The 18,385-nt window shown below is 39.7% G+C and overlaps 2 protein-coding genes across 3 annotated transcripts; one reads left to right on the top strand and one right to left on the bottom strand.

Annotated features, from left to right (window-relative positions):
* Positions 1–475: 475 nt before the first annotated feature.
* LOC117303249 (serine/threonine-protein kinase Kist-like) lies at positions 476–11,556 on the bottom strand. 2 transcript variants are annotated; one of them, XM_033787402.1, is made up of 8 exons: positions 11,438–11,556; positions 9,285–9,683; positions 7,632–7,930; positions 6,650–6,883; positions 5,930–6,060; positions 5,411–5,589; positions 3,649–3,737; positions 476–731 (listed from the first exon to the last, which is right to left on the bottom strand). In XM_033787402.1, exons 2-8 carry the CDS (start codon positions 9,529–9,531, stop codon positions 582–584), a joined length of 1,329 nt encoding a protein of 442 aa, XP_033643293.1. In that variant the 5' UTR covers positions 9,532–9,683; positions 11,438–11,556; the 3' UTR covers positions 476–581. The 2 variants fall into 2 exon arrangements, with proteins under 2 accessions (XP_033643293.1, XP_033643294.1); XM_033787403.1 differs by having other exon boundaries at positions 5,930–6,057.
* A 67-nt stretch (positions 11,557–11,623) lies between these two features.
* LOC117303184 (iron-sulfur cluster assembly 1 homolog, mitochondrial-like) lies at positions 11,624–17,865 on the top strand. The gene is made up of 4 exons (XM_033787313.1): positions 11,624–11,715; positions 13,763–13,909; positions 15,271–15,430; positions 16,787–17,865. The coding sequence occupies exons 2-4, from the start codon at positions 13,814–13,816 to the stop codon at positions 16,933–16,935; spliced, it is 405 nt and encodes a 134-aa protein (XP_033643204.1). The 5' UTR covers positions 11,624–11,715; positions 13,763–13,813; the 3' UTR covers positions 16,936–17,865.
* Positions 17,866–18,385: the final 520 nt, after the last annotated feature.

Below are 18,385 nucleotides of genomic sequence, written 5' to 3'. Positions count from 1 at the left end.
CACAATAGAAGTTAAGTGCCAGCTATCAGTGACTGACATAAATATGCAAGTGCAGTGATCCTGTAACAAGAAACCCGATGATAACCCCTAGTAGTTTGGGATATGCAGCAATGAATCCATCGAAATCAAGCAACATTTACAAGTGGAACTGGATGGATTAAAGACACTGGACACTATTGGTAACTGTCAAAGACTAGTCTTCTCACTTGCTGTATCTCAACATATGCATAAAATAACAAACCTGTGAAAGTTTGAGCTCAAAGGTCGTGGAAGTTGGGAGATACACGTATGAACGAAATAAAAAACACCCTTGTCACATGAAGTTGTGTGCTTTCAGATGCTTGATTTTGAGACCTCAAATTCTAAACTTGAGGTCTCGAAATCAAATTCGGGGAAAATTACTTCTTTCTCAAAAACTACGCCACTTCAGAGGGAGCCGTTTCTCACATTGTTTAATACTATCAACCTCTCCCCATTACTCGTTACCAAGTAAGTTTTTATGCTAATAATTATTTTGAGTAATTACCAGTAGTGTCCTGTGCCTTTATGGGAATGGGGGTTCAGTATCAGTGAGGATTGAATCAACACCCACCTGCCGTGCCTAGAATCTGAGATCGATAGTCATCAATGGGGTAGAACGTAGCCAGAAGAGGTTTGCCATCAAACTGTCGACCAACTAGTCCTCTCTGGGCATTCTCACAATCCAATGCATCTTCAAATTCAACAAAGGCCTGAATAAAAAGACAAATTTTTATAATCCATTATTACATCATACAGTATGTACATGCATTTGCAAGTTTATTTGTTTAATTAAGATGATAGAGGGACGGGCTCATACCCTACCAATACTCATTAGATAAGATAAAAGGGGAGAGGCTCATACCATCCAAAGATGCATTAGATAAGATGAAAGGGTGAGTGGCTCATACCATCCTAAGACGCATTAGATAAGATGAAAGGGGAGGGGCTCATATCATCGAAAGACGCATCAGATAAGATAAAAGGGGGAGGGGCTCATATCATCGAAAGACACATTAGATAAGATGAAATGGTGTGGGGCTCATACCATCCAAAGATGCATAAGATAAGATGAAAGGGGAGGGGCTCATTTCATCGAAAGACGCATCAGATAAGATAAAAGGGGGAGGGGCTCTACCATCTAAAGACACAATAGATAAGATGAAAGGGTGTGGGGCTCATACCATCCAAAGATGCATAAGATAAGATGAAAGGGGAGGGGCTCATATCATCGAAAGACGCTTTAGATAAGATAAACAGGGGAGGGGCTCATATCATCGAAAGACGCATTAGATAAGATGAAAGGGGGAGGGGCTCATATCATCGAAAGACGCATTAGATAAGATGAAAGGGGGAGGGGCTCATACCATCCAAAGACCCATTAGATAAGATGAAAGGGGAGGGGCTCATACCATCCAAAGATGCATAAGATAAGATAAAAGGGGGAGGGGCTCTACCATCTAAAGACACAATAGATAAGATGAAAGGGTGTGGGGCTCATACCATCCAAAGATGCATAAGATAAGATGAAAGGGGAGGGGCTCATTTCATCGAAAGACGCATCAGATATGATACAAGGTGGAGGAGCTCTACCATCTAAAGACACAAAAGATAAGATGAAAGGGTGTGGGGCTCATACCATCTAAAGATGCATAAGATAAGATGAAAGGGGAGGGGCTCATTTCATCGAAAGACGCATCAGATATGATACAAGGTGGAGGGGCTCTACCATCTAATAGACACAATAGATCAGATGAAAGGGTGTTGGGCCCATACCATCCAAAGACACAATAGATAAGATGAAAGGGTGTGGGGCTCATACCATCCAAAGCATATTAGATAAGATGAGAGGGGAGGGGCTCATATCATCGAAAGACGCATTAGATAAGATGAAAGGGTGTGGGGCTCATACCATCCAAAGAGGCATTAGATAAGATGAAAGGGGGAGGGGCTCATACCATCCAAAGACGCATTAGATAAGATGGAAGCGGGAGGGTCTCATAACATCCAAAGACGCATTACATGTAGATAAGATGAAAGGGGGAGGGGCTCATACCATCCAAAGAGGCATTAGATAAGATGAAAGGGGGAGGGACTCATACCATCCAAAGACGCATTACATGTAGATAAGATGAAAGGGGGAGGGGCTCATACCATCCAAAGACGCATTAGATAAGATGAAAGGGGGAGGGGCTCATACCATCCAAAGACCCATTAGATAAGATAAAAGGGGGAGGGGCTCATACCATCCAAAGACCCATTAGATAAGATGAAAGGGGGAGGGGCTCATACCATCCAAAGACGCATTAGATAAGATGAAAGGGGGAGGGGCTCATACCATCCAAAGACCCATTAGATAAGATGAAAGGGGGAGGGGCTCATAACATCCAAAGACGCATTACATGTAGATAAGATGAAAGGGGGAGGGGCTCATACCATCCAAAGACCCATTAGATAAGATGAAAGGGGGAGGGGCTCATACCATCCAAAGACCCATTAGATAAGATGAAAGGGGGAGGGGCTCATAACATCCAAAGACGCATTACATGTAGATAAGATGAAAGGGGGAGGGGCTCATACCATCCAAAGACCCATTAGATAAGATGAAAGGGGGAGGGGCTCATACCATCCAAAGACCCATTAGATAAGATGAAAGGGGGAGGGGCTCATACCATCCAAAGACGCATTAGATAAGATGAAAGGGGGAGGGGCTCATACCATCCAAAGACCCATTAGATAAGATGAAAGGGGGAGGGGCTCATAACATCCAAAGACGCATTACATGTAGATAAGATGAAAGGGGGAGGGGCTCATACCATCCAAAGACCCATTAGATAAGATGAAAGGGGGAGGGGCTCATACCATCCAAAGACGCATTACATGTAGATAAGATGAAAGGGGGAGGGGCTCATACCATCCAAAGACCCATTAGATAAGATGAAAGGGGGAGGGGCTCATACCATCCAAAGACGCATTAGATAAGATGAAAGGGGGAGGGGCTCATAACATCCAAAGACGCATTACATGTAGATAAGATGAAAGGGGGAGGGGCTCATACCATCCAAAGACCCATTAGATAAGATGAAAGGGGGAGGGGCTCATACCATCCAAAGACGCATTACATGTAGATAAGATGAAAGGGGGAGGGGCTCATACCATCCAAAGACCCATTAGATAAGATGAAAGGGGGAGGGGCTCATACCATCCAAAGACGCATTAGATAAGATGAAAGGGGAGAGGCTCATACCATCCAAAGACCCATTAGATAACATGAAAGGGGGAGGGGCTCATACCATGCAAAGACCCATTAGATAAGATGAAAGGGGGAGGGGCTCATACCATCCAAAGACGCATTAGATAAGGGGTGGAGGGGGGCTCAAGTAGAAGGGGGGGGGGTTCTCCAAAGATGCAGGCCGTCTGAAGATCCAACAAACCAACTTGACATAACAACAGGCACAGGATTGAAATCTGTACTTAATTTCTAAACAAGTTGACACCAGCATCCAAGTAAAATTGGCTACTAAACAATGCATGCAAGTATTTGCAAATGAAATTGGAAATACAATCCCCCAAGCAAAACAATGTTAATTGGATGGGAGTTTAATTCAGCAGGATATTTTGCAATGTTACCTTATTTTTGTTCTCTTCTTCTTTGGGCAATACAATCTTCCGAACTATTCCAAACTTCTCACATTCTTCTCGCAAGTCATCAATAATATCTGCAGATGAAATGGTACATGAAGTTCATAATCAAGCCTTTCTGTGTACCTTTCACAGTGTATACTATTCCAAAAAGGAAACACATAGTGAATGACGTTCAGTAGGATAGTCACTGGTATGACCCTCATGTGTGTTGATTGCTGGCCTGTTCTTGCTGTGCAATCTATGCTTACTCTCTGCAGCTCTATCAACATAGTCTTTAAGCTCAATTTTGGAAATTCCGCAATCACCCGAATACTGCTAGTGAGCAGAACAAAAAAAGAAAAAAACATTAAAAATTGTTACAAACATTATCACCACTTTGGTGGCACAAATTTGCAAATTTTCAACAAAACACTTTGAAGACAATTTATGAAGATATTGAGTGCTTTTTGTTTGAGTAGCACAGTTTATTTATCAAAGATATGGGTAAGTTGATAGCATTGTTATCATTAAATAATATAAACAAATTAACTTGTGCCAACCAGTGGATACTGTGACAAGAAAGAAAGTAACTAAGCACACAACCTTGCTAAGCAAAGAAATATATTGCTTGATATCATAGTGCAGCTAACTGTAAGCACTAAAAGGCATGCTAACCTTCCTGTGCATACTGCGCGAAAACGAATGACGCAACATTGAAATCCACAGTGAATGTGCAAGGTTGCCATCTTATTTTCTTGCTAAGTTGTTACACCTTAGCAAATTTTGTAGTACAGTAAGCAAAAAAAATGTGCTTACCATTAAGCAGATCTATAGAATTGAGCCCAGGCCGAAATGGCCTTGATTTTTATAGTTGTGAAAGCTGTTGAGCAAAAAGCATTTTTGGCTTATATAGCTGTTTATGAAAATGAGCTTAACGACACTGGACACCTTTGGTAATTGTCAAAGACCAGTCTTCTCACTTGGTGTATCTCAACATATGCATAAAATAACAAACCTGTGAAAGTTTGAACTCAATAGGTCGTCGAAGTTGCGAGAAAATGGAAGAAAAAAACACTATTATTTCATAAAGTTGTGTGCTTTCAGATGCTTGATTTCAAGACCTCATGCATGAGGTCTTGAAATCAAATCAAAAATTTACTGAGAAACTACTTCTGTCTCAAAAACTACTTTACTTCAGAGGGAGCCTTTTCTCACAATGTTTTATACTATCAATAGCTCTCCATTGCTTGTTACCAAGTAAGTTTTTATGCTATCAATTATTTTGTAGTAATTACCGATAGTGTCCAATGCCTTTAAAGCCATTATACACTTTCGGTACAGAAAACAAAATAAAAGTTCACAGATTTACAAATAATTTACAGGGTTTACAGAAGGTTATGGTGAAAGACTTATCTTGAAATACTATTCCATGAATTGCTTTACTTTTTGAGAAAACATTAAAACAATATCAATTCTCGATAGCGAGAATAACGGATTTATTTTAAACACATATCATGACACGGCGAAATGTGGGGAAACAAGGGTGGGTTTTCCCGTTATTTTCTCCCGACTCCGATGACCGATTGAGCTTAAATTTTCACAGGTTTGTTATTTTATATATAAGTTGTGGTACACAAAATGTGGGCCTTGGACAATACTGTTTACCGAAAATGTCCAATGGCTTGAAGTCACAAGCAATATACATTAAGAGCTAATAATTGTTTCTCATAAATTATAAAGATTTGGGTTGAATATAGTATTTGATTACCTGTATAATCACCAGTTGTACCACCTTTCTCTTGGTCATTTGTCACATTGTCTAGTTGTAGAATGCGTGTAGGCAAGAGTAATAAATCCTTGTAGCTTGGCTTCAGTTTATGAGTGAAGAAGGAATGTTGGAGACAGGCTGATGCAGTGGGTCGATCCTCAAATGTACACTGAAGCATCCTATGGTAAGATAAAAAACCATGAAGTGTTCAATTATAATAACAAAACTTGGGACCTCTTTCAAAGAGCTGCTTCGGAGCTCAAAATGTTGCTTCACAACATTTTCTGAAACATTGCTTCTCAAAATAATGCTTCACAAAATTTTCTGTAACATTGCTTCACATATTGCTTCACATAACTGACATTTGTGCTCAGGATTTGGGGCTTACAGAAGGGTACTCGTTTTTTCACAATGGAAAAATGGACCCCACAGAGGAACTCTTTAGAAAAGGGAACATTAACATTGCAACTGAAGCTAACAACCCAAGTCATAGCCATTTGACACAACTCCAATACTCACTGAATAAGAAGATCACGCAGGTCAGTCACGATGTCATTGATCTTAGGAATGTGATTGTCAATTGGTCGTTGGTTTATAATAGCTTCTATCAGTGGCTCACACTCACATTTAAGCGTCTCACAGTCTTTCTGCTGATTACAAGGTATAATATTGGTTAGTTGAAAAGAGGATATTTTCTTAAACTCTTTCATGCGCCGACAGGTCACTAGTGACCATTTGTGTAGCGGTATATGTACGTAGTTACATAGTGGCAGTTGACTGCAGTGTTAAGGTGCTTATTGTGGCCTGTTTTTGGGTGGGTTGCCATTTGTGAATAAAAAACACATTATCAGATAATCACTAAAATGAGTAGTGCATGAAAGGAATAAAGTTAAGCCTTTCCGATGGTCAATGCTTCCTTGATATTCAACTTTCACAACTCCCCCCTTGTTTTAGTTTCTCCATCACATTGATATGTAACACAGTGCATATTACAGTAAAAAAACACTTGACACAGAAACAAACAAAAACTAAAAATTCAGGAGGACTCAGCTACCAGAAATTGAGTCCGATGTTCTTAACCACTTGGACAAAGGCAAAGCCAAAAGTCAAATAATAAATAAAACCAAACTAATACTGTTCTTTATTCCAAATGCAATCTGCAGCTGAGTTGTTCTAGGAATTGGTTCTTAGGCTGGTAACCTGTTTAAAAAGTGATGTACTCAGTAAATGTTTTCTTACCCGGCATTGCTGGCAACCACCCGGCACAACATCACCTTGCTCATACAGCTTGATACCGGTGAAGGCTCCTGCAACAATACACCCCACACTCCAAATATCTACAGCCGAGGTACAGGATTGGGGCTTATCACTGAGTTTACGCCCCCTTGGTGCATTGCTGTGCTGTAAGATAAAGGCATTCCATGTCTTGGCTTCAGGAGACTGGTAGCAGAAACTCTGAATCTGGCTGAAGTCCTGCACGAGAAAGTATTATATTGTTATCAAAGACTACTACCTTCTTGAGTTACAGTTACTTCATGATGCCACAGTCATTCATCTGTCAGTACAATGAGGGCGATATTGTCAATACTTTGTAATTTGAGCACATCTAGCAAATAGTTTCCCATTATTTAAGGTTGCAATCTGCTTCGAAAGCTAGTGTCAAGTTGTGTGGTAAATAAATTGACAAGCTTTATAGAATTTTGTAGTTTCATCCCTCAGTGTGGACAATCATTTACATTTCTTTGATAAAACGCTATAAACCAGTCTCAAAAGTTTACCAATTGGATCTTTGACTCTTAAAAACAATACAACTATGTAATAATAGACTATGTGTCCATTGTTTACATTTAAACTTTCCACTATTGAAATCTGCCTGGCTGTATTCAGGCAATTTTAGTTTGCAAACTATTTGTAAAGAAGAGGTGTCAAAGGTCACACAATTCAAAGGCAACTGACCCATTATGTTAACGGTGACATTTTCGTGACATTGTTTTACTCATTTCTCAAATACTACAGCACCTTGGCAAGTAATATTTAAAAGGGAAGCCTCCTAATATCATTATCTTCAAACTGTGAAAGTTAAATATAAATCTGTGGACATTGTGTTTTGTGTTACAAAAAGTATTCCATAGTTTAAGAGAGGTACCCTTGACCTTTTAAAACACCCAACTCCCCTTCAGAGACAACTAACAAGGAATGAAAACTCCCGAGATGAATTCACCTGATGGCCTTCTTGGAAGCTGTGTCCGAAGTCAATAACTTTCCAGCAGCCCTCTTGGGCACACCACATTACATTAGCTGGTTTGAGATCAGCATGGACCCATCCTCTTGCGTGCACATGCTGTAAGCATTTCATGATGTCTTCTAAAAGCCTCTGTACTAGATAGAGAGACAGGTAGTTGGGGTTAGTCGTCTCTACAACTGCCGCATTCTTCAGGTGGAGTTCTTTCAGGTTGAATTCAAGGAGTTCAAACAGAAGACAGGGATGGCCTTTGTGGGTGAAACTTCCAAGAACAGATGCTGAAATGGAAAACATACAATATTTTTTAATTAAGTAATTTTCTACAAATTAAAAGTTTTGTTTTTTCTTCTAAGAGAAACTGCTTTACACTGGTCCCACTGAGAAGAAACTATAATTAAATAGTAAAATTGCGGGTACAACCATGTGTAAATCTACTATGATTCAGTGTTGGCTCTGAAAAGAGCCGGTTTGGTCTCAACGTTTCGAACAGTATACTCTGCTCGTCTTCAGGAGAATGATCCCACTATTTTATTAGTAAATGAAAAACAGGCAAACAAGATATCTGCAATATAAATCAACCACCTTCTTTCAAAAACATTTTCTAGAAAAAAAAATGGGGCCAATTCATCAAACATTTGTCTACCCACGGTCTGCCTGAGGGATTTGCAACTTTTACATGCCAATACTAGTAGCCTTATGTTGGGGTCAACAATTTGAAGGTTAACTCAAAACATTTATATGTTTGAATTTGAAGGTCATAATAGTGTTTGCATATAAGTGATCAGGTGATGGGTAAAGAATTGGGATGCATCACAGAAATGAATACAGACTTCTTTGGAGTAATTAAAACTAGCCCAGACTCCTCTGTCGCAATTAAACGAAGAAAGGGTGTCAAATCTAGGCTACATCAAAACATATATTTTGGCTTCCATACTTTTTATGTGCATTTCTTGTGTTCACAAAAAAAGTTATACAATTGAAATACTGAAACAATCTGGTATTTTAAAGTCACCTGGAAATAGAATTTTTTTTCTTTCAAACATAAGTATTTGCTTACGAACAATAAAACAATTTTTTTAGTAATTGTTTGTCATTATTTATATGTTTAAAAAATATATGAAGTTGTTTGGGGGGCTGACTCCGCCTACCCCTTTTGTGACGTCAAACGAGGCAGACTTTGCCTGCAATGCGTATAGTAAACACACGTGCAAAGTACATGTACGTCCAAGTCGTGAGTTGGTACGTTTCAAAAAGTGTTTTTCTGCATTCAGCAGCAATACAACTGGTCGGCATTGCTGGAAAAAACCAAAAAAATCTTTTTTTGAAACGTACAAACTCACGACTTGGTCCGTACATGTACTTTGCAATTGTGTTTACTCTACGCATTACAGGCAAAGTCTGCCTCGATTGACGTCACGAACAGCGCCCTCTCGGGTCGGGGTCTACTCTTAAATTTGTAAATAACATAAGAACTGATTTTTTAAAACCTTAGTTAACTGTTTATTCACATTCCACTCATCAAAACACATATATTAGTGACAAAAGCTTTATTTTGAAAAAATACCACTTCCAGGTGACTTTAAGTGTTGTGACAATTTTTTTAAATTTAAATTGTAAGAATAAAATTATTACCAATGTGCCTATTCATGTAAACGGCATCCAAGTTTCTGATCTCTTTTATAAATACCAGGCGATACTTCTCTTCTCTTCGGAAAGCCTTAATAGCTAGCTGTGCACCGCCCTCGCTTGACACTGCATGGTAAACCTTAGCGCAGCGACCCATCCCACGACACCTGATAATTCTCCAGGATTGGCCCATAAACGAGAGAACAGCACCCTCGCTTAGATCAAGGAAAAGCTCTGGAGTGTGTTTTTCCATCGTAGATTATCACTTTCTCTCTGTCAAGCAAACTTTCCAACAATCACATGATGCTGAAACTTAAGTTGGTGTTCTCCAGTGTTGCTAACTAGTTGACAAACACATTCCTCGATACTTATTATAAACAGAAGCACTATTTGCAGCAGGTGTTTCTGCAAGAAGAAAAGAAACAAGGTCAAGGGTGAACACCGCTTAATAAGGAAAAAAGAGCGCCAAGCCAATTTACTATATGTGTACAGTAGGCCCTCAAATTATTCTATATTCAAGACAGATTGAAGAGCCCCACAAAAAGGTGTCAGAGAAACGTTTTTGCCAAAATGTGACCTGAGGGTTGTTGACGTGATTGACATGTCCAACTTGATGTATTTTGGATGACACAGGCCTTAAAAATTTGTCCTATTTGCTGAGAGGTGTACCCCTGGACATTTTTCAAGACTGATGCTCAAACTCACCATATTACTATTAGTATTAAATTGAACAGAGAATTAAATAAACTCAAAAACTCAAAGTAAAGTTTAAGAGTCAAAATAATGGATAGTAATTTTCCCTCTGTAAAAAAAATCTGTTTAGCCCGGTTCATACTTCCTGCGAATGTGAATGCGATACGAATGTTGCCGCCACAAATTCGCAACGAATAATTCGCAGCAGTTCAACTTTGCTCAACTCAAATACTATTTTTTATATGACCTCAACATTGACAATGACATATTATTGTACCTTGTAGAAATGCCTAAAATACCAAACTTTTTGCATTTACAAGTGCAAATAACCAGTGATGCATTACGTATTTCTTAAAGTTTTGGTCAAGGGAGAGGAGACTCTTTGCTTGGTAAATAAAACCACACAATTTTTATCTAGGGACTGTTTACATTGCACACCCGTAGAGAGGTTAAAGATTTGCCACGACTTTAGGGGTTGTTCTAAAACCCCCATGACCCCCTCGACCCACGACCCTTCGACGTCCGCCCCATGTTCGAAGAATGTCCCAATTCCGAATTCATAAAATGTCGCTTTACGACCGAGTAAGAATTAAGTCCCCGATTTAGAATTCACAGTAGGTGATCCGGGACGCAACTTCCTTCCACGACTAGGCTTGACCTCAAGTCTGAGACTGCGGTTATATTTATCTGCATCACAGAATTGGGAGTATGTACTCTCCGCTTCCGCACGACAAGTGCACACCGATTGGGGACCCCAAACACGTCCGTGTGGCCATTCGGTAGGTCGGTCGGGTCTACAACCTTGAGCTCCGCTTAGAGCAACTAGTAGTACCATAGTACACAGGACGGGAGCAATCGGCCGGAAATGGGTCCGCCTGATCATCACGTAATGAGTTGGCCGTAATCGTACTCAGGCTGTAAACAGGTTTCCAGTTGGGATAATAATCTCGGATCGGCCAAGAGATACACGTGGAAATGCGGCGGTTTTTTATCTGTACATCATAATTGCCACAGGCCCGATCTCGGCAGCCAATCACGCAAATTTTTCTTCGTGCATACTACGTGTCTCGTACGCTGTGTTGTTGTGATGTGCGAGGCATGGTAGTCGATGTCAGCATACAAAATTGTGTGTGTGATTGGCTGAGGTTGTGAACTGTGGGTGGCAATTTCGGTGTACAGAAAAAAAGATCGCACAAAAGTCGATGGTCGCGGGGGTCGTTGGTCGTGGGTCGTGGGGGTCGAGAGGGTTTTAGAACAACCCCGACTTTAGGGACACCTCGAAAACAGGACCTCCTACGATAGTTAAGTTTATGATGTTTCACAGACACAGAAAATTACATCATTGGGCGGGTGGACGTAACTTTCTACAACTGCATGAAAGTCAATTCACGACAAAAAAGTACAAGCACTAAGCGTCAGTTTAAAATAAGAAACAACTTTACACCATATCCACAGATTCAACTTACCTTTATCATCAGGAATTCTTCAACAATGTTTTATACATGGGTTTGCTTTGCTTCTTTAAAATTAGTTTATAAAAGGCAACAATTTTGAGCTTCGTAGTTGTGTACACGGCTGAATTTTGATTGCGCCAGACTAATTATCACGTTTTGCCCTACAGAGGGCGCTGTAACAAGTTGTTATGAAAAACTTCCAAATACAGAAGTCATCCATATCACGTCGTCGTGAATTGAAAACATTCTGAGCTGAATTCGACTTAAATTGTAAGAGATAGTTTTACAAGGTAAGTACTGAATCATAAGTAGTTTAAAATAGAAGAATGATAACCACTTTCAGCATAAATCAAGCTTACTGTGAGTGAGTGTTTACATGAATTGCTACAAAAAAATACAATTGTTCATCATGTGTTGTGTTGGTAATTTAATTTTTAAGTCAATCCATTGATTGAAATTACTGGTGTTGTTACATCACCAGCAGTAGTTGAAATATCACAATCGCATTGCATACATTACACGACCGCATTTCGTCTTATGAAAAAGTTAGTTATGCCCAGAGTGTCACGTGCGTGTTTACATTTTGTTTTTTATCCTTAAGTTAACTTTCATGACTTTTGTCCACTTAACCTGCTTAATTTATCTGAAGTGAATAATATTTGTTAGTAAAAAAAAAATAGTAACATGATGAGTAAGGTCTACCATGGAGGAATTTCTTCCTCCATGGGTCTACTCTCTTTTAAAAAGGAGAGACCAAGTGACTGGGGCGCTGTGCTCCTCTTTTTCAAAATATTGTCATGGGTCGAGCCAATAGCCTATTGTGATAATGACAATATTTTGAAAAAAGGTGAACAGTACAGTGCCTCATAGTTGTCAGCAAATGAGTTGAATTTGGTGCAGTAACTTTTTTAGGGTACCGTTCACTTCGGCACCTTGCAAACTCGGCACCTGCAAACTCGGCACCTTACAAACTCGGCACCTACAACCTCGGCACCTTACAAACTCGGCACCTTACAAACTCGACACCTACAACCTCGGCACCTTGCAAACTCGGTACCCACAAACTCGGCACCTACAAACTTGGCACCTACAACCTCGGCACCTTGCAAACGTGGCACCCACAAACTTGGCACCCACAAACTCGGCACCTTCTTGCAAACTCGGCACCTACAACCTCGGCACCTTGCAAACTCGGCACCCACAAACTCGGCACATATACAAATACAAACTCGGCACCCAGTTGAAAATGTTTGATTTTCACACTGCGTGGTGCCTCATTTTTATGTTTAAGTTCAGCCCCCAGTGCCATAAAAAGCTTGATCCTGTTATTAGTAATAACATCACAAAATGTATATTTGGTTTGCGGTAACACCATGTGTGTATCTACTTGCCAGGAAGAGTTGTTCTTAGGGTACTGTCTTGCTTTATTCTACTGCCATGGAGTAGATAATCGGAGGTTCGGGAGACTTCTCAGTTCTGAAAAGAACTGTCCTGCTTTTTAACTATTACCAGGGCGGATGGTATAGAAATTAGACTGGACTACTACTTTAGCTTATCAGGATCGTAATTAACTGTACTGCCGCGTAGTCAGTTCTGAAATTGGTCTCAACGTTTCGACTAGCTTGCTCTAGTCATCGTCACAAAAATTATCGTAACATTTACCAGAAAATAGAAGCCACGTTATACACGGGACGGAAAAAAGTAACACTGAAAGGATCGTGTGCACCAAGTGATCTTTGATCATGTTTTGAAAAATGCTTGAAAACACCAATTATGATGATTTCTTTTCAGGCCCAGGAAGATATTTGCAGTCGTGTTTGGTGTGATTTCATATTTTAATAATATTGGCTAGCCTCTCTTTGTCTGCAGTGGTTTGGCTTGCAATGACAATGTGACTGAATGATGGAGTTTTGAGTATTAAAATTCTTTAAATTGATTTTTATAAAAGAAAACAAGAAGAAGAATGAAGCATTTTAATAACTAGTTTTGATTAAATATTGATTTGGGGTTGGTCAATATTTTTTTACTAGAGTGGGATTCGGTGAAATCACGTTATAGACCCATTGCATGCGCTTCGATTTTGTGGGTCAAAACATGCACAAAAGGATAATACACAAATACCATCCTTTTGTACATATTTTGACCCCTAAAAAGGAAGTGCTTGCAAGTGTGCTGCGTGTTGTACATTGGGTCTATATTAAAAATGTCTTTGTTGAACCCAAAATCATTTAAAATTTACCAGTCAGTTTCGCTTGTGGTTTATTATTTGATAATTAAATATTAATATCAATTAAATTGAACTGGTTGTATGTTTTATTTCTGTTCCCAACTATCCAGGACAATGTGTGGATTCAATCTGACTTCTGCTGTTGTAACTTTCCACAATTTATGATGTCAGCAGTGGCAGGGGGACTCGGTAGAGCTACGGTCCGAGCTGTGAAAGGCAGGAAACGTCTTATTCCACAGAGGGCAGCTTTGGTTTTGGTACGTATGATAGTAAGGCTTGGATCTCACTTCTCAGAAGTTAATTCAATCACATCCACTTCTCAATCATTATTACATTTGTTTGTACTGCTTCTGCTTGAACTATTCTGCCATCTTTTTGCTAACTATGGATTTGTTGTATTATCATGATCATGATGTTTAAACCCGCGCCGAGGCCTGGACTTGATAATTTTACCGAGACGAAGTTAAGGTCAATTATCAAGAACCAGGCCTCGGCGGGTTTAAACCACTAGTTGAAAATCGATTCAACACACTTTGATTCCCATTCACAAATACCTTTCGGGTCAAAAAACATTTAACATCTTTTAATATGATCTATCTTTGTTTTAGAGTACATGTAGCTGTCATGTCTTATGTTTGTCTGTTCTTTTGTTTGCATGTCTGTCTCTTTGATTTCGTTCTTTGTTTGTCCGCCTGGCTTTATATTAAGTCTACTTAATGTCATTTTTGCTTGACTCCACATTGTCTATATTTTTCATGGGAGTATCAAAATAAATGTGTTTTTGAATTGAATTAGTCAGTGTCAATCCTAGGATGTTGAGCTCTTGTTTTAGGTTAAATCCCAATTGTAAGAATGTTTGTGGTTGGCAATAATAACCCTGCATTCTACCGGTGGTCATAGACTGAAGGGTTGGTAGACCTGAAAGGAGCAATGTGATTTGTTTCTGGGGATACAGTACAGCACTGTAGCCCTGTAGCCCAATGACTGTCTAGGAGCTAGTTGACTGCATGTGGTGATCTGGTGATCTGTGGTAATTGACAATGCAATCCAGGATGGTTAACAGATTATTCCATTGTTCCACCACCATCCTCCATCCACTGTAATTCCCTCATACTTGACTTGAGTTGCACGTATGTTTGTAACAGCTATAGTTGTAGTAGTGGGAGCTATTCCAAGTTGAGTGAGATCTGGTTCGATTCCCAGTATGTGAGTACAAAACAATAATCTTTATTAGATCCCAAAAAGGGTTATTCCAGTTTCCTGTGGGTTGGGTTCTCTCCTACATGTACATGTATGCCACTAGGTTTTTTCTCTCCAGGCCCTCCTGTTTTCCTCCCTTCAGAAAAATCAAACACTTTTGGTCTCAGGTTGTGCTCTGTCATGTCTGTGGTCGTGTTTGTATGAGGGTTGACGTGGCTGGCTGCCAAAGATGCCCTTGCATGCCTGCAGCTCAGTGTAGTCTGCGTCCTTCGCAATTCAGCTGTCTCAGCCAAGAGCAAAGGATGATGAGCCTCCCTAATTATTATTAATGTTGTTATTGCAATTGCTTCTTGACAGAAGGAAACAGTTGAGCCATGTTTTTTAACACCTTTCTGTCTTTTTCTTGTCTTAATTGTAGACACAGGCAGCAGTTGAGAAGATCCAAGGAATAGTGAGTGAGAAACCGGAGATTAATGGGTTACGTGTTGGTGTTAAGACCAGGGGCTGTAATGGTCTGACCTATACATTGGATTACGCCACCGAAAAAGGCAAATTTGATGAGGAGGTGGTTCAGGATGGTGAGTAACATTGTCACGGCAACAGTGGGAGTCTATAGACATTTATCACCCGGCCACCATCTTGGTATGTTCCCTGTATTCTATGGCATTAAAAGTTGCAACACTCATTATACAAAAAGGAACCAGATTATTTCTCCTTCCAACCTCGATTTGGTTACACTGATTTGAGTGGGAGAAAGTCACACCATGGTAAAGGTCTATAATAGATAGAGAAAATGGAGAACACCGAGTCATTATCCGAGTGAAGCCTGGTTCATACTTCCTGCGAATAGACCGTATTGAATAACCCCTTTTTGCTATGAAAAGTCGCCATCTTGTCGGGCAAACCGTATGCGCGTCCAAACGCGTACATCATCGAAGCACGCAGCACGCAACATTCCCGGTTTGATTTCTATGGCACATGCACGCACACTCGCACGCCGACGCACAGACGTCATCTTGTTGGTCAGATATTTGAGCCACGTGACGTCATATTCCATACGGTCTATACGATACGAATTCGGACTTAATGAATTTGCAACGAATATTTCGCATCTGTAAAACATTCTCTGCGAAAACGGCCCTGTGACATCAAAATTTGTAGGAAATATGAACTCATCTTCACTACATGTAGGTTGTGAGATCACTTTATGGACTTCAAGTGATCCCGTTTTTAGCCAATTTTGTTGAGGGTGTAGAGCAATATGTTTTTGACATGACATGAAGAGCGTGTATATACATGTATGGCACAGATATTTCATCATTTAGATTTGACTCAATAGATGTATAAAGAATGCTCATTGCACACCTCCAGCTTGCTATACATGGTTAAACATTTTGACATCTTTGGACGACCCCCTTACCCTAACGAAGCTCATCAAAGTTCTTGCACTTAGTTTGTAAATTATGAGCACGGAACATTGTTCTTTCTGGTTTGGCTTGGGTTTTGTTTGTGTGTTTGCTTTGTGAAAGAGAACAGTGGTTCCTTACCGTCCTATTGGGTATCTTTCTGACACACATAATATACATTGATTACTGATACTGACAAAATAGGAAGTTGGTAGAGCACCAGGTTCAAATCCTGTTTTAGTCAAAATTTTCTCTGTGTGCATGGCGTAACCCAAAATTTTTCAGAGACAGTTTTCATTGTGATTTAAATTTATATAGTTTTTTTTAAGGTTTGGTCTATAGCCACGATGAGGTCACACTTCTGTAAGCATGGCATTATTCATTTAATGGTTCTTCTGTAAGCATAGCAGTATTCATTAAATGGCTGTACTCACTTAATGGCTGTACTCTTCCCTCTGTTGTTTATGCGCAATATAAATTTTCCTTATTATTATTAATATTATTACTTAATTTCTGTTTTTGATTTAGGGGTGAGGGTCTTCGTTGACTCCAAAGCTCAGCTTTCACTCTTAGGTACAGAAATGGACTATGTGCAAAATAAACTGAGTAGCGAGTTTGTTTTTAACAATCCTAACGTCAAAGGCACATGTGGATGTGGAGAAAGCTTCAATGTCTAGCGATGCGAACTGCTACATTAGGGAGAGGGGTGGAGTTCTGCTGGAGTAAGCAGTTGAGAAAAGAGGTTTGGAGAAGAAATGGGGGAGGGGGGTCTTCAGATATGTACACCCCTCCCCCACTTCATCAAATGCCATTGTTGCATGAGACTGGTGCTTGTAACAAAATGCTTCGGTATCCCACTGGATTACTGTTGGATACCTCAGGAGATCAGACCATATGAAGACATCCAAGGAACGATATGTTAAACTGTTTTAAAAATAGTGATTAAGTTCTTGCCGAGCAGAATTGTTTGCTGTGCACTGTAATCTCCATGTGTTTAAAACTACAATACAACTGAATAAAACATGAGTTGTGTTATAAAGTTACATGTATACATGTACCATTTTGGGCTCTTTGGTGAGCGGATGTCATGAGCATGTCATATTGACATATTAGAGTGCTAACATGTCACTGCGTTTATGAAGCTATGTGGGTGCTTCCATGTTTGGGGACAAACCAATGTAACAGTTTGTAACTTTGTGTGGCTGTTTTACAGAACTTGCAAAGAATTTTATGATTTGATCATATGATCAGATGTGCATTCTTTTGTGCACGTGCGTAATGCAAACCTGTGTATACAGTATTGCATGTCCTTCAGTTTCAACATAAACTTAAGTTCTATGAAAAAGTGAATTCAGCCTTAATAACGCACAAACCTCAAAGGTTTCGCATCCAGGAGCCTGATATAATTTATTTTTGTGAAGTTATGTCATGTGTATGTTAGCGCTCTAGTCAATCAGAGGAAAGGATATTGTATGAAGTGGCACCATGTGATCAGTTTGCTAGAGGGTTGTATTTGTTGGGCTGATGTAGGTACATATACATGTATGTTCTACATTGGGTCTTTAAAGGCACTGGACACTATTGATAAATACTCCAAATAGACCTAATTGTTGGCATAAAAACTTGCTTGGTAATGAGCAATGGAGAGCTGTTGATAGCATAAAACATTGTTAGAAATGGCTCTCTCTGAAGTAACATAGTTTTTCTCACTCAAAAAACCTCAGCTGAAGCCTTTTATTATGCATCTGAAAGAACACAAAGTTGTGCAACAAGGGTTTTTTCTCTGTCCTTCATTATTTTCCTGCAACTTTGATGACCAATTGAGTCCAAATTTTCACAGCTTTGTTGTTTTATGCATACGTTGGGAAACATAAAGTGAGAACACTGGTCTATGACAATTACCAAATGTGTCCAGTGCCTTTAAGTTCTATGAAAAATTAATTCAGCCTTGGTAATGCACTAGCCTTGAATATGTCTGCACCCTTGAGCCCCCTAAATGGTGTTCATATGAAGAATTACGTAAGCGCTCTAGTCAATCAGACGAGAATAAATAACAATGTCATGCCACAGGCCTGGAATTTCATCTTTGAAAGGGCAAGGCCATTTTCATTTTGAAAAGGGCACCTC

The sequence above is a fragment of the Asterias rubens genome, chromosome 19 (genome assembly GCF_902459465.1).
Source record: "Asterias rubens chromosome 19, eAstRub1.3, whole genome shotgun sequence".
NCBI lineage: Eukaryota > Metazoa > Echinodermata > Asteroidea > Forcipulatida > Asteriidae > Asterias > Asterias rubens.
This window is presented reverse-complemented; position numbering and strand designations above follow the sequence as displayed.

What these genes read in the sequence shown, in the direction of transcription:
- LOC117303249 (XM_033787402.1), bottom strand. Translation starts at nt 9,531, where the DNA reads ATGGAAAAACACACTCCAGAGCTTTTCCTTGATCTAAGCGAGGGTGCT. An exon ending in GCTTCCAAGAAGGCCATCAG is followed by an intron (nt 6,884 to 7,631) that starts GTGAATTCATCT and finishes TTTCTCGTGCAG; the next exon opens with GACTTCAGCCAGATTCAGAG. An exon ending in AAGAAGAGAACAAAAATAAG is followed by an intron (nt 732 to 3,648) that starts GTAACATTGCAA and finishes CTTTTTATTCAG; the next exon opens with GCCTTTGTTGAATTTGAAGA.
- LOC117303184 (XM_033787313.1), top strand. Translation starts at nt 13,814, where the DNA reads ATGATGTCAGCAGTGGCAGGGGGACTCGGTAGAGCTACGGTCCGAGCT. An exon ending in AGAGGGCAGCTTTGGTTTTG is followed by an intron (nt 13,910 to 15,270) that starts GTACGTATGATA and finishes TCTTAATTGTAG; the next exon opens with ACACAGGCAGCAGTTGAGAA. An exon ending in TGAGGAGGTGGTTCAGGATG is followed by an intron (nt 15,431 to 16,786) that starts GTGAGTAACATT and finishes TTTTTGATTTAG; the next exon opens with GGGTGAGGGTCTTCGTTGAC.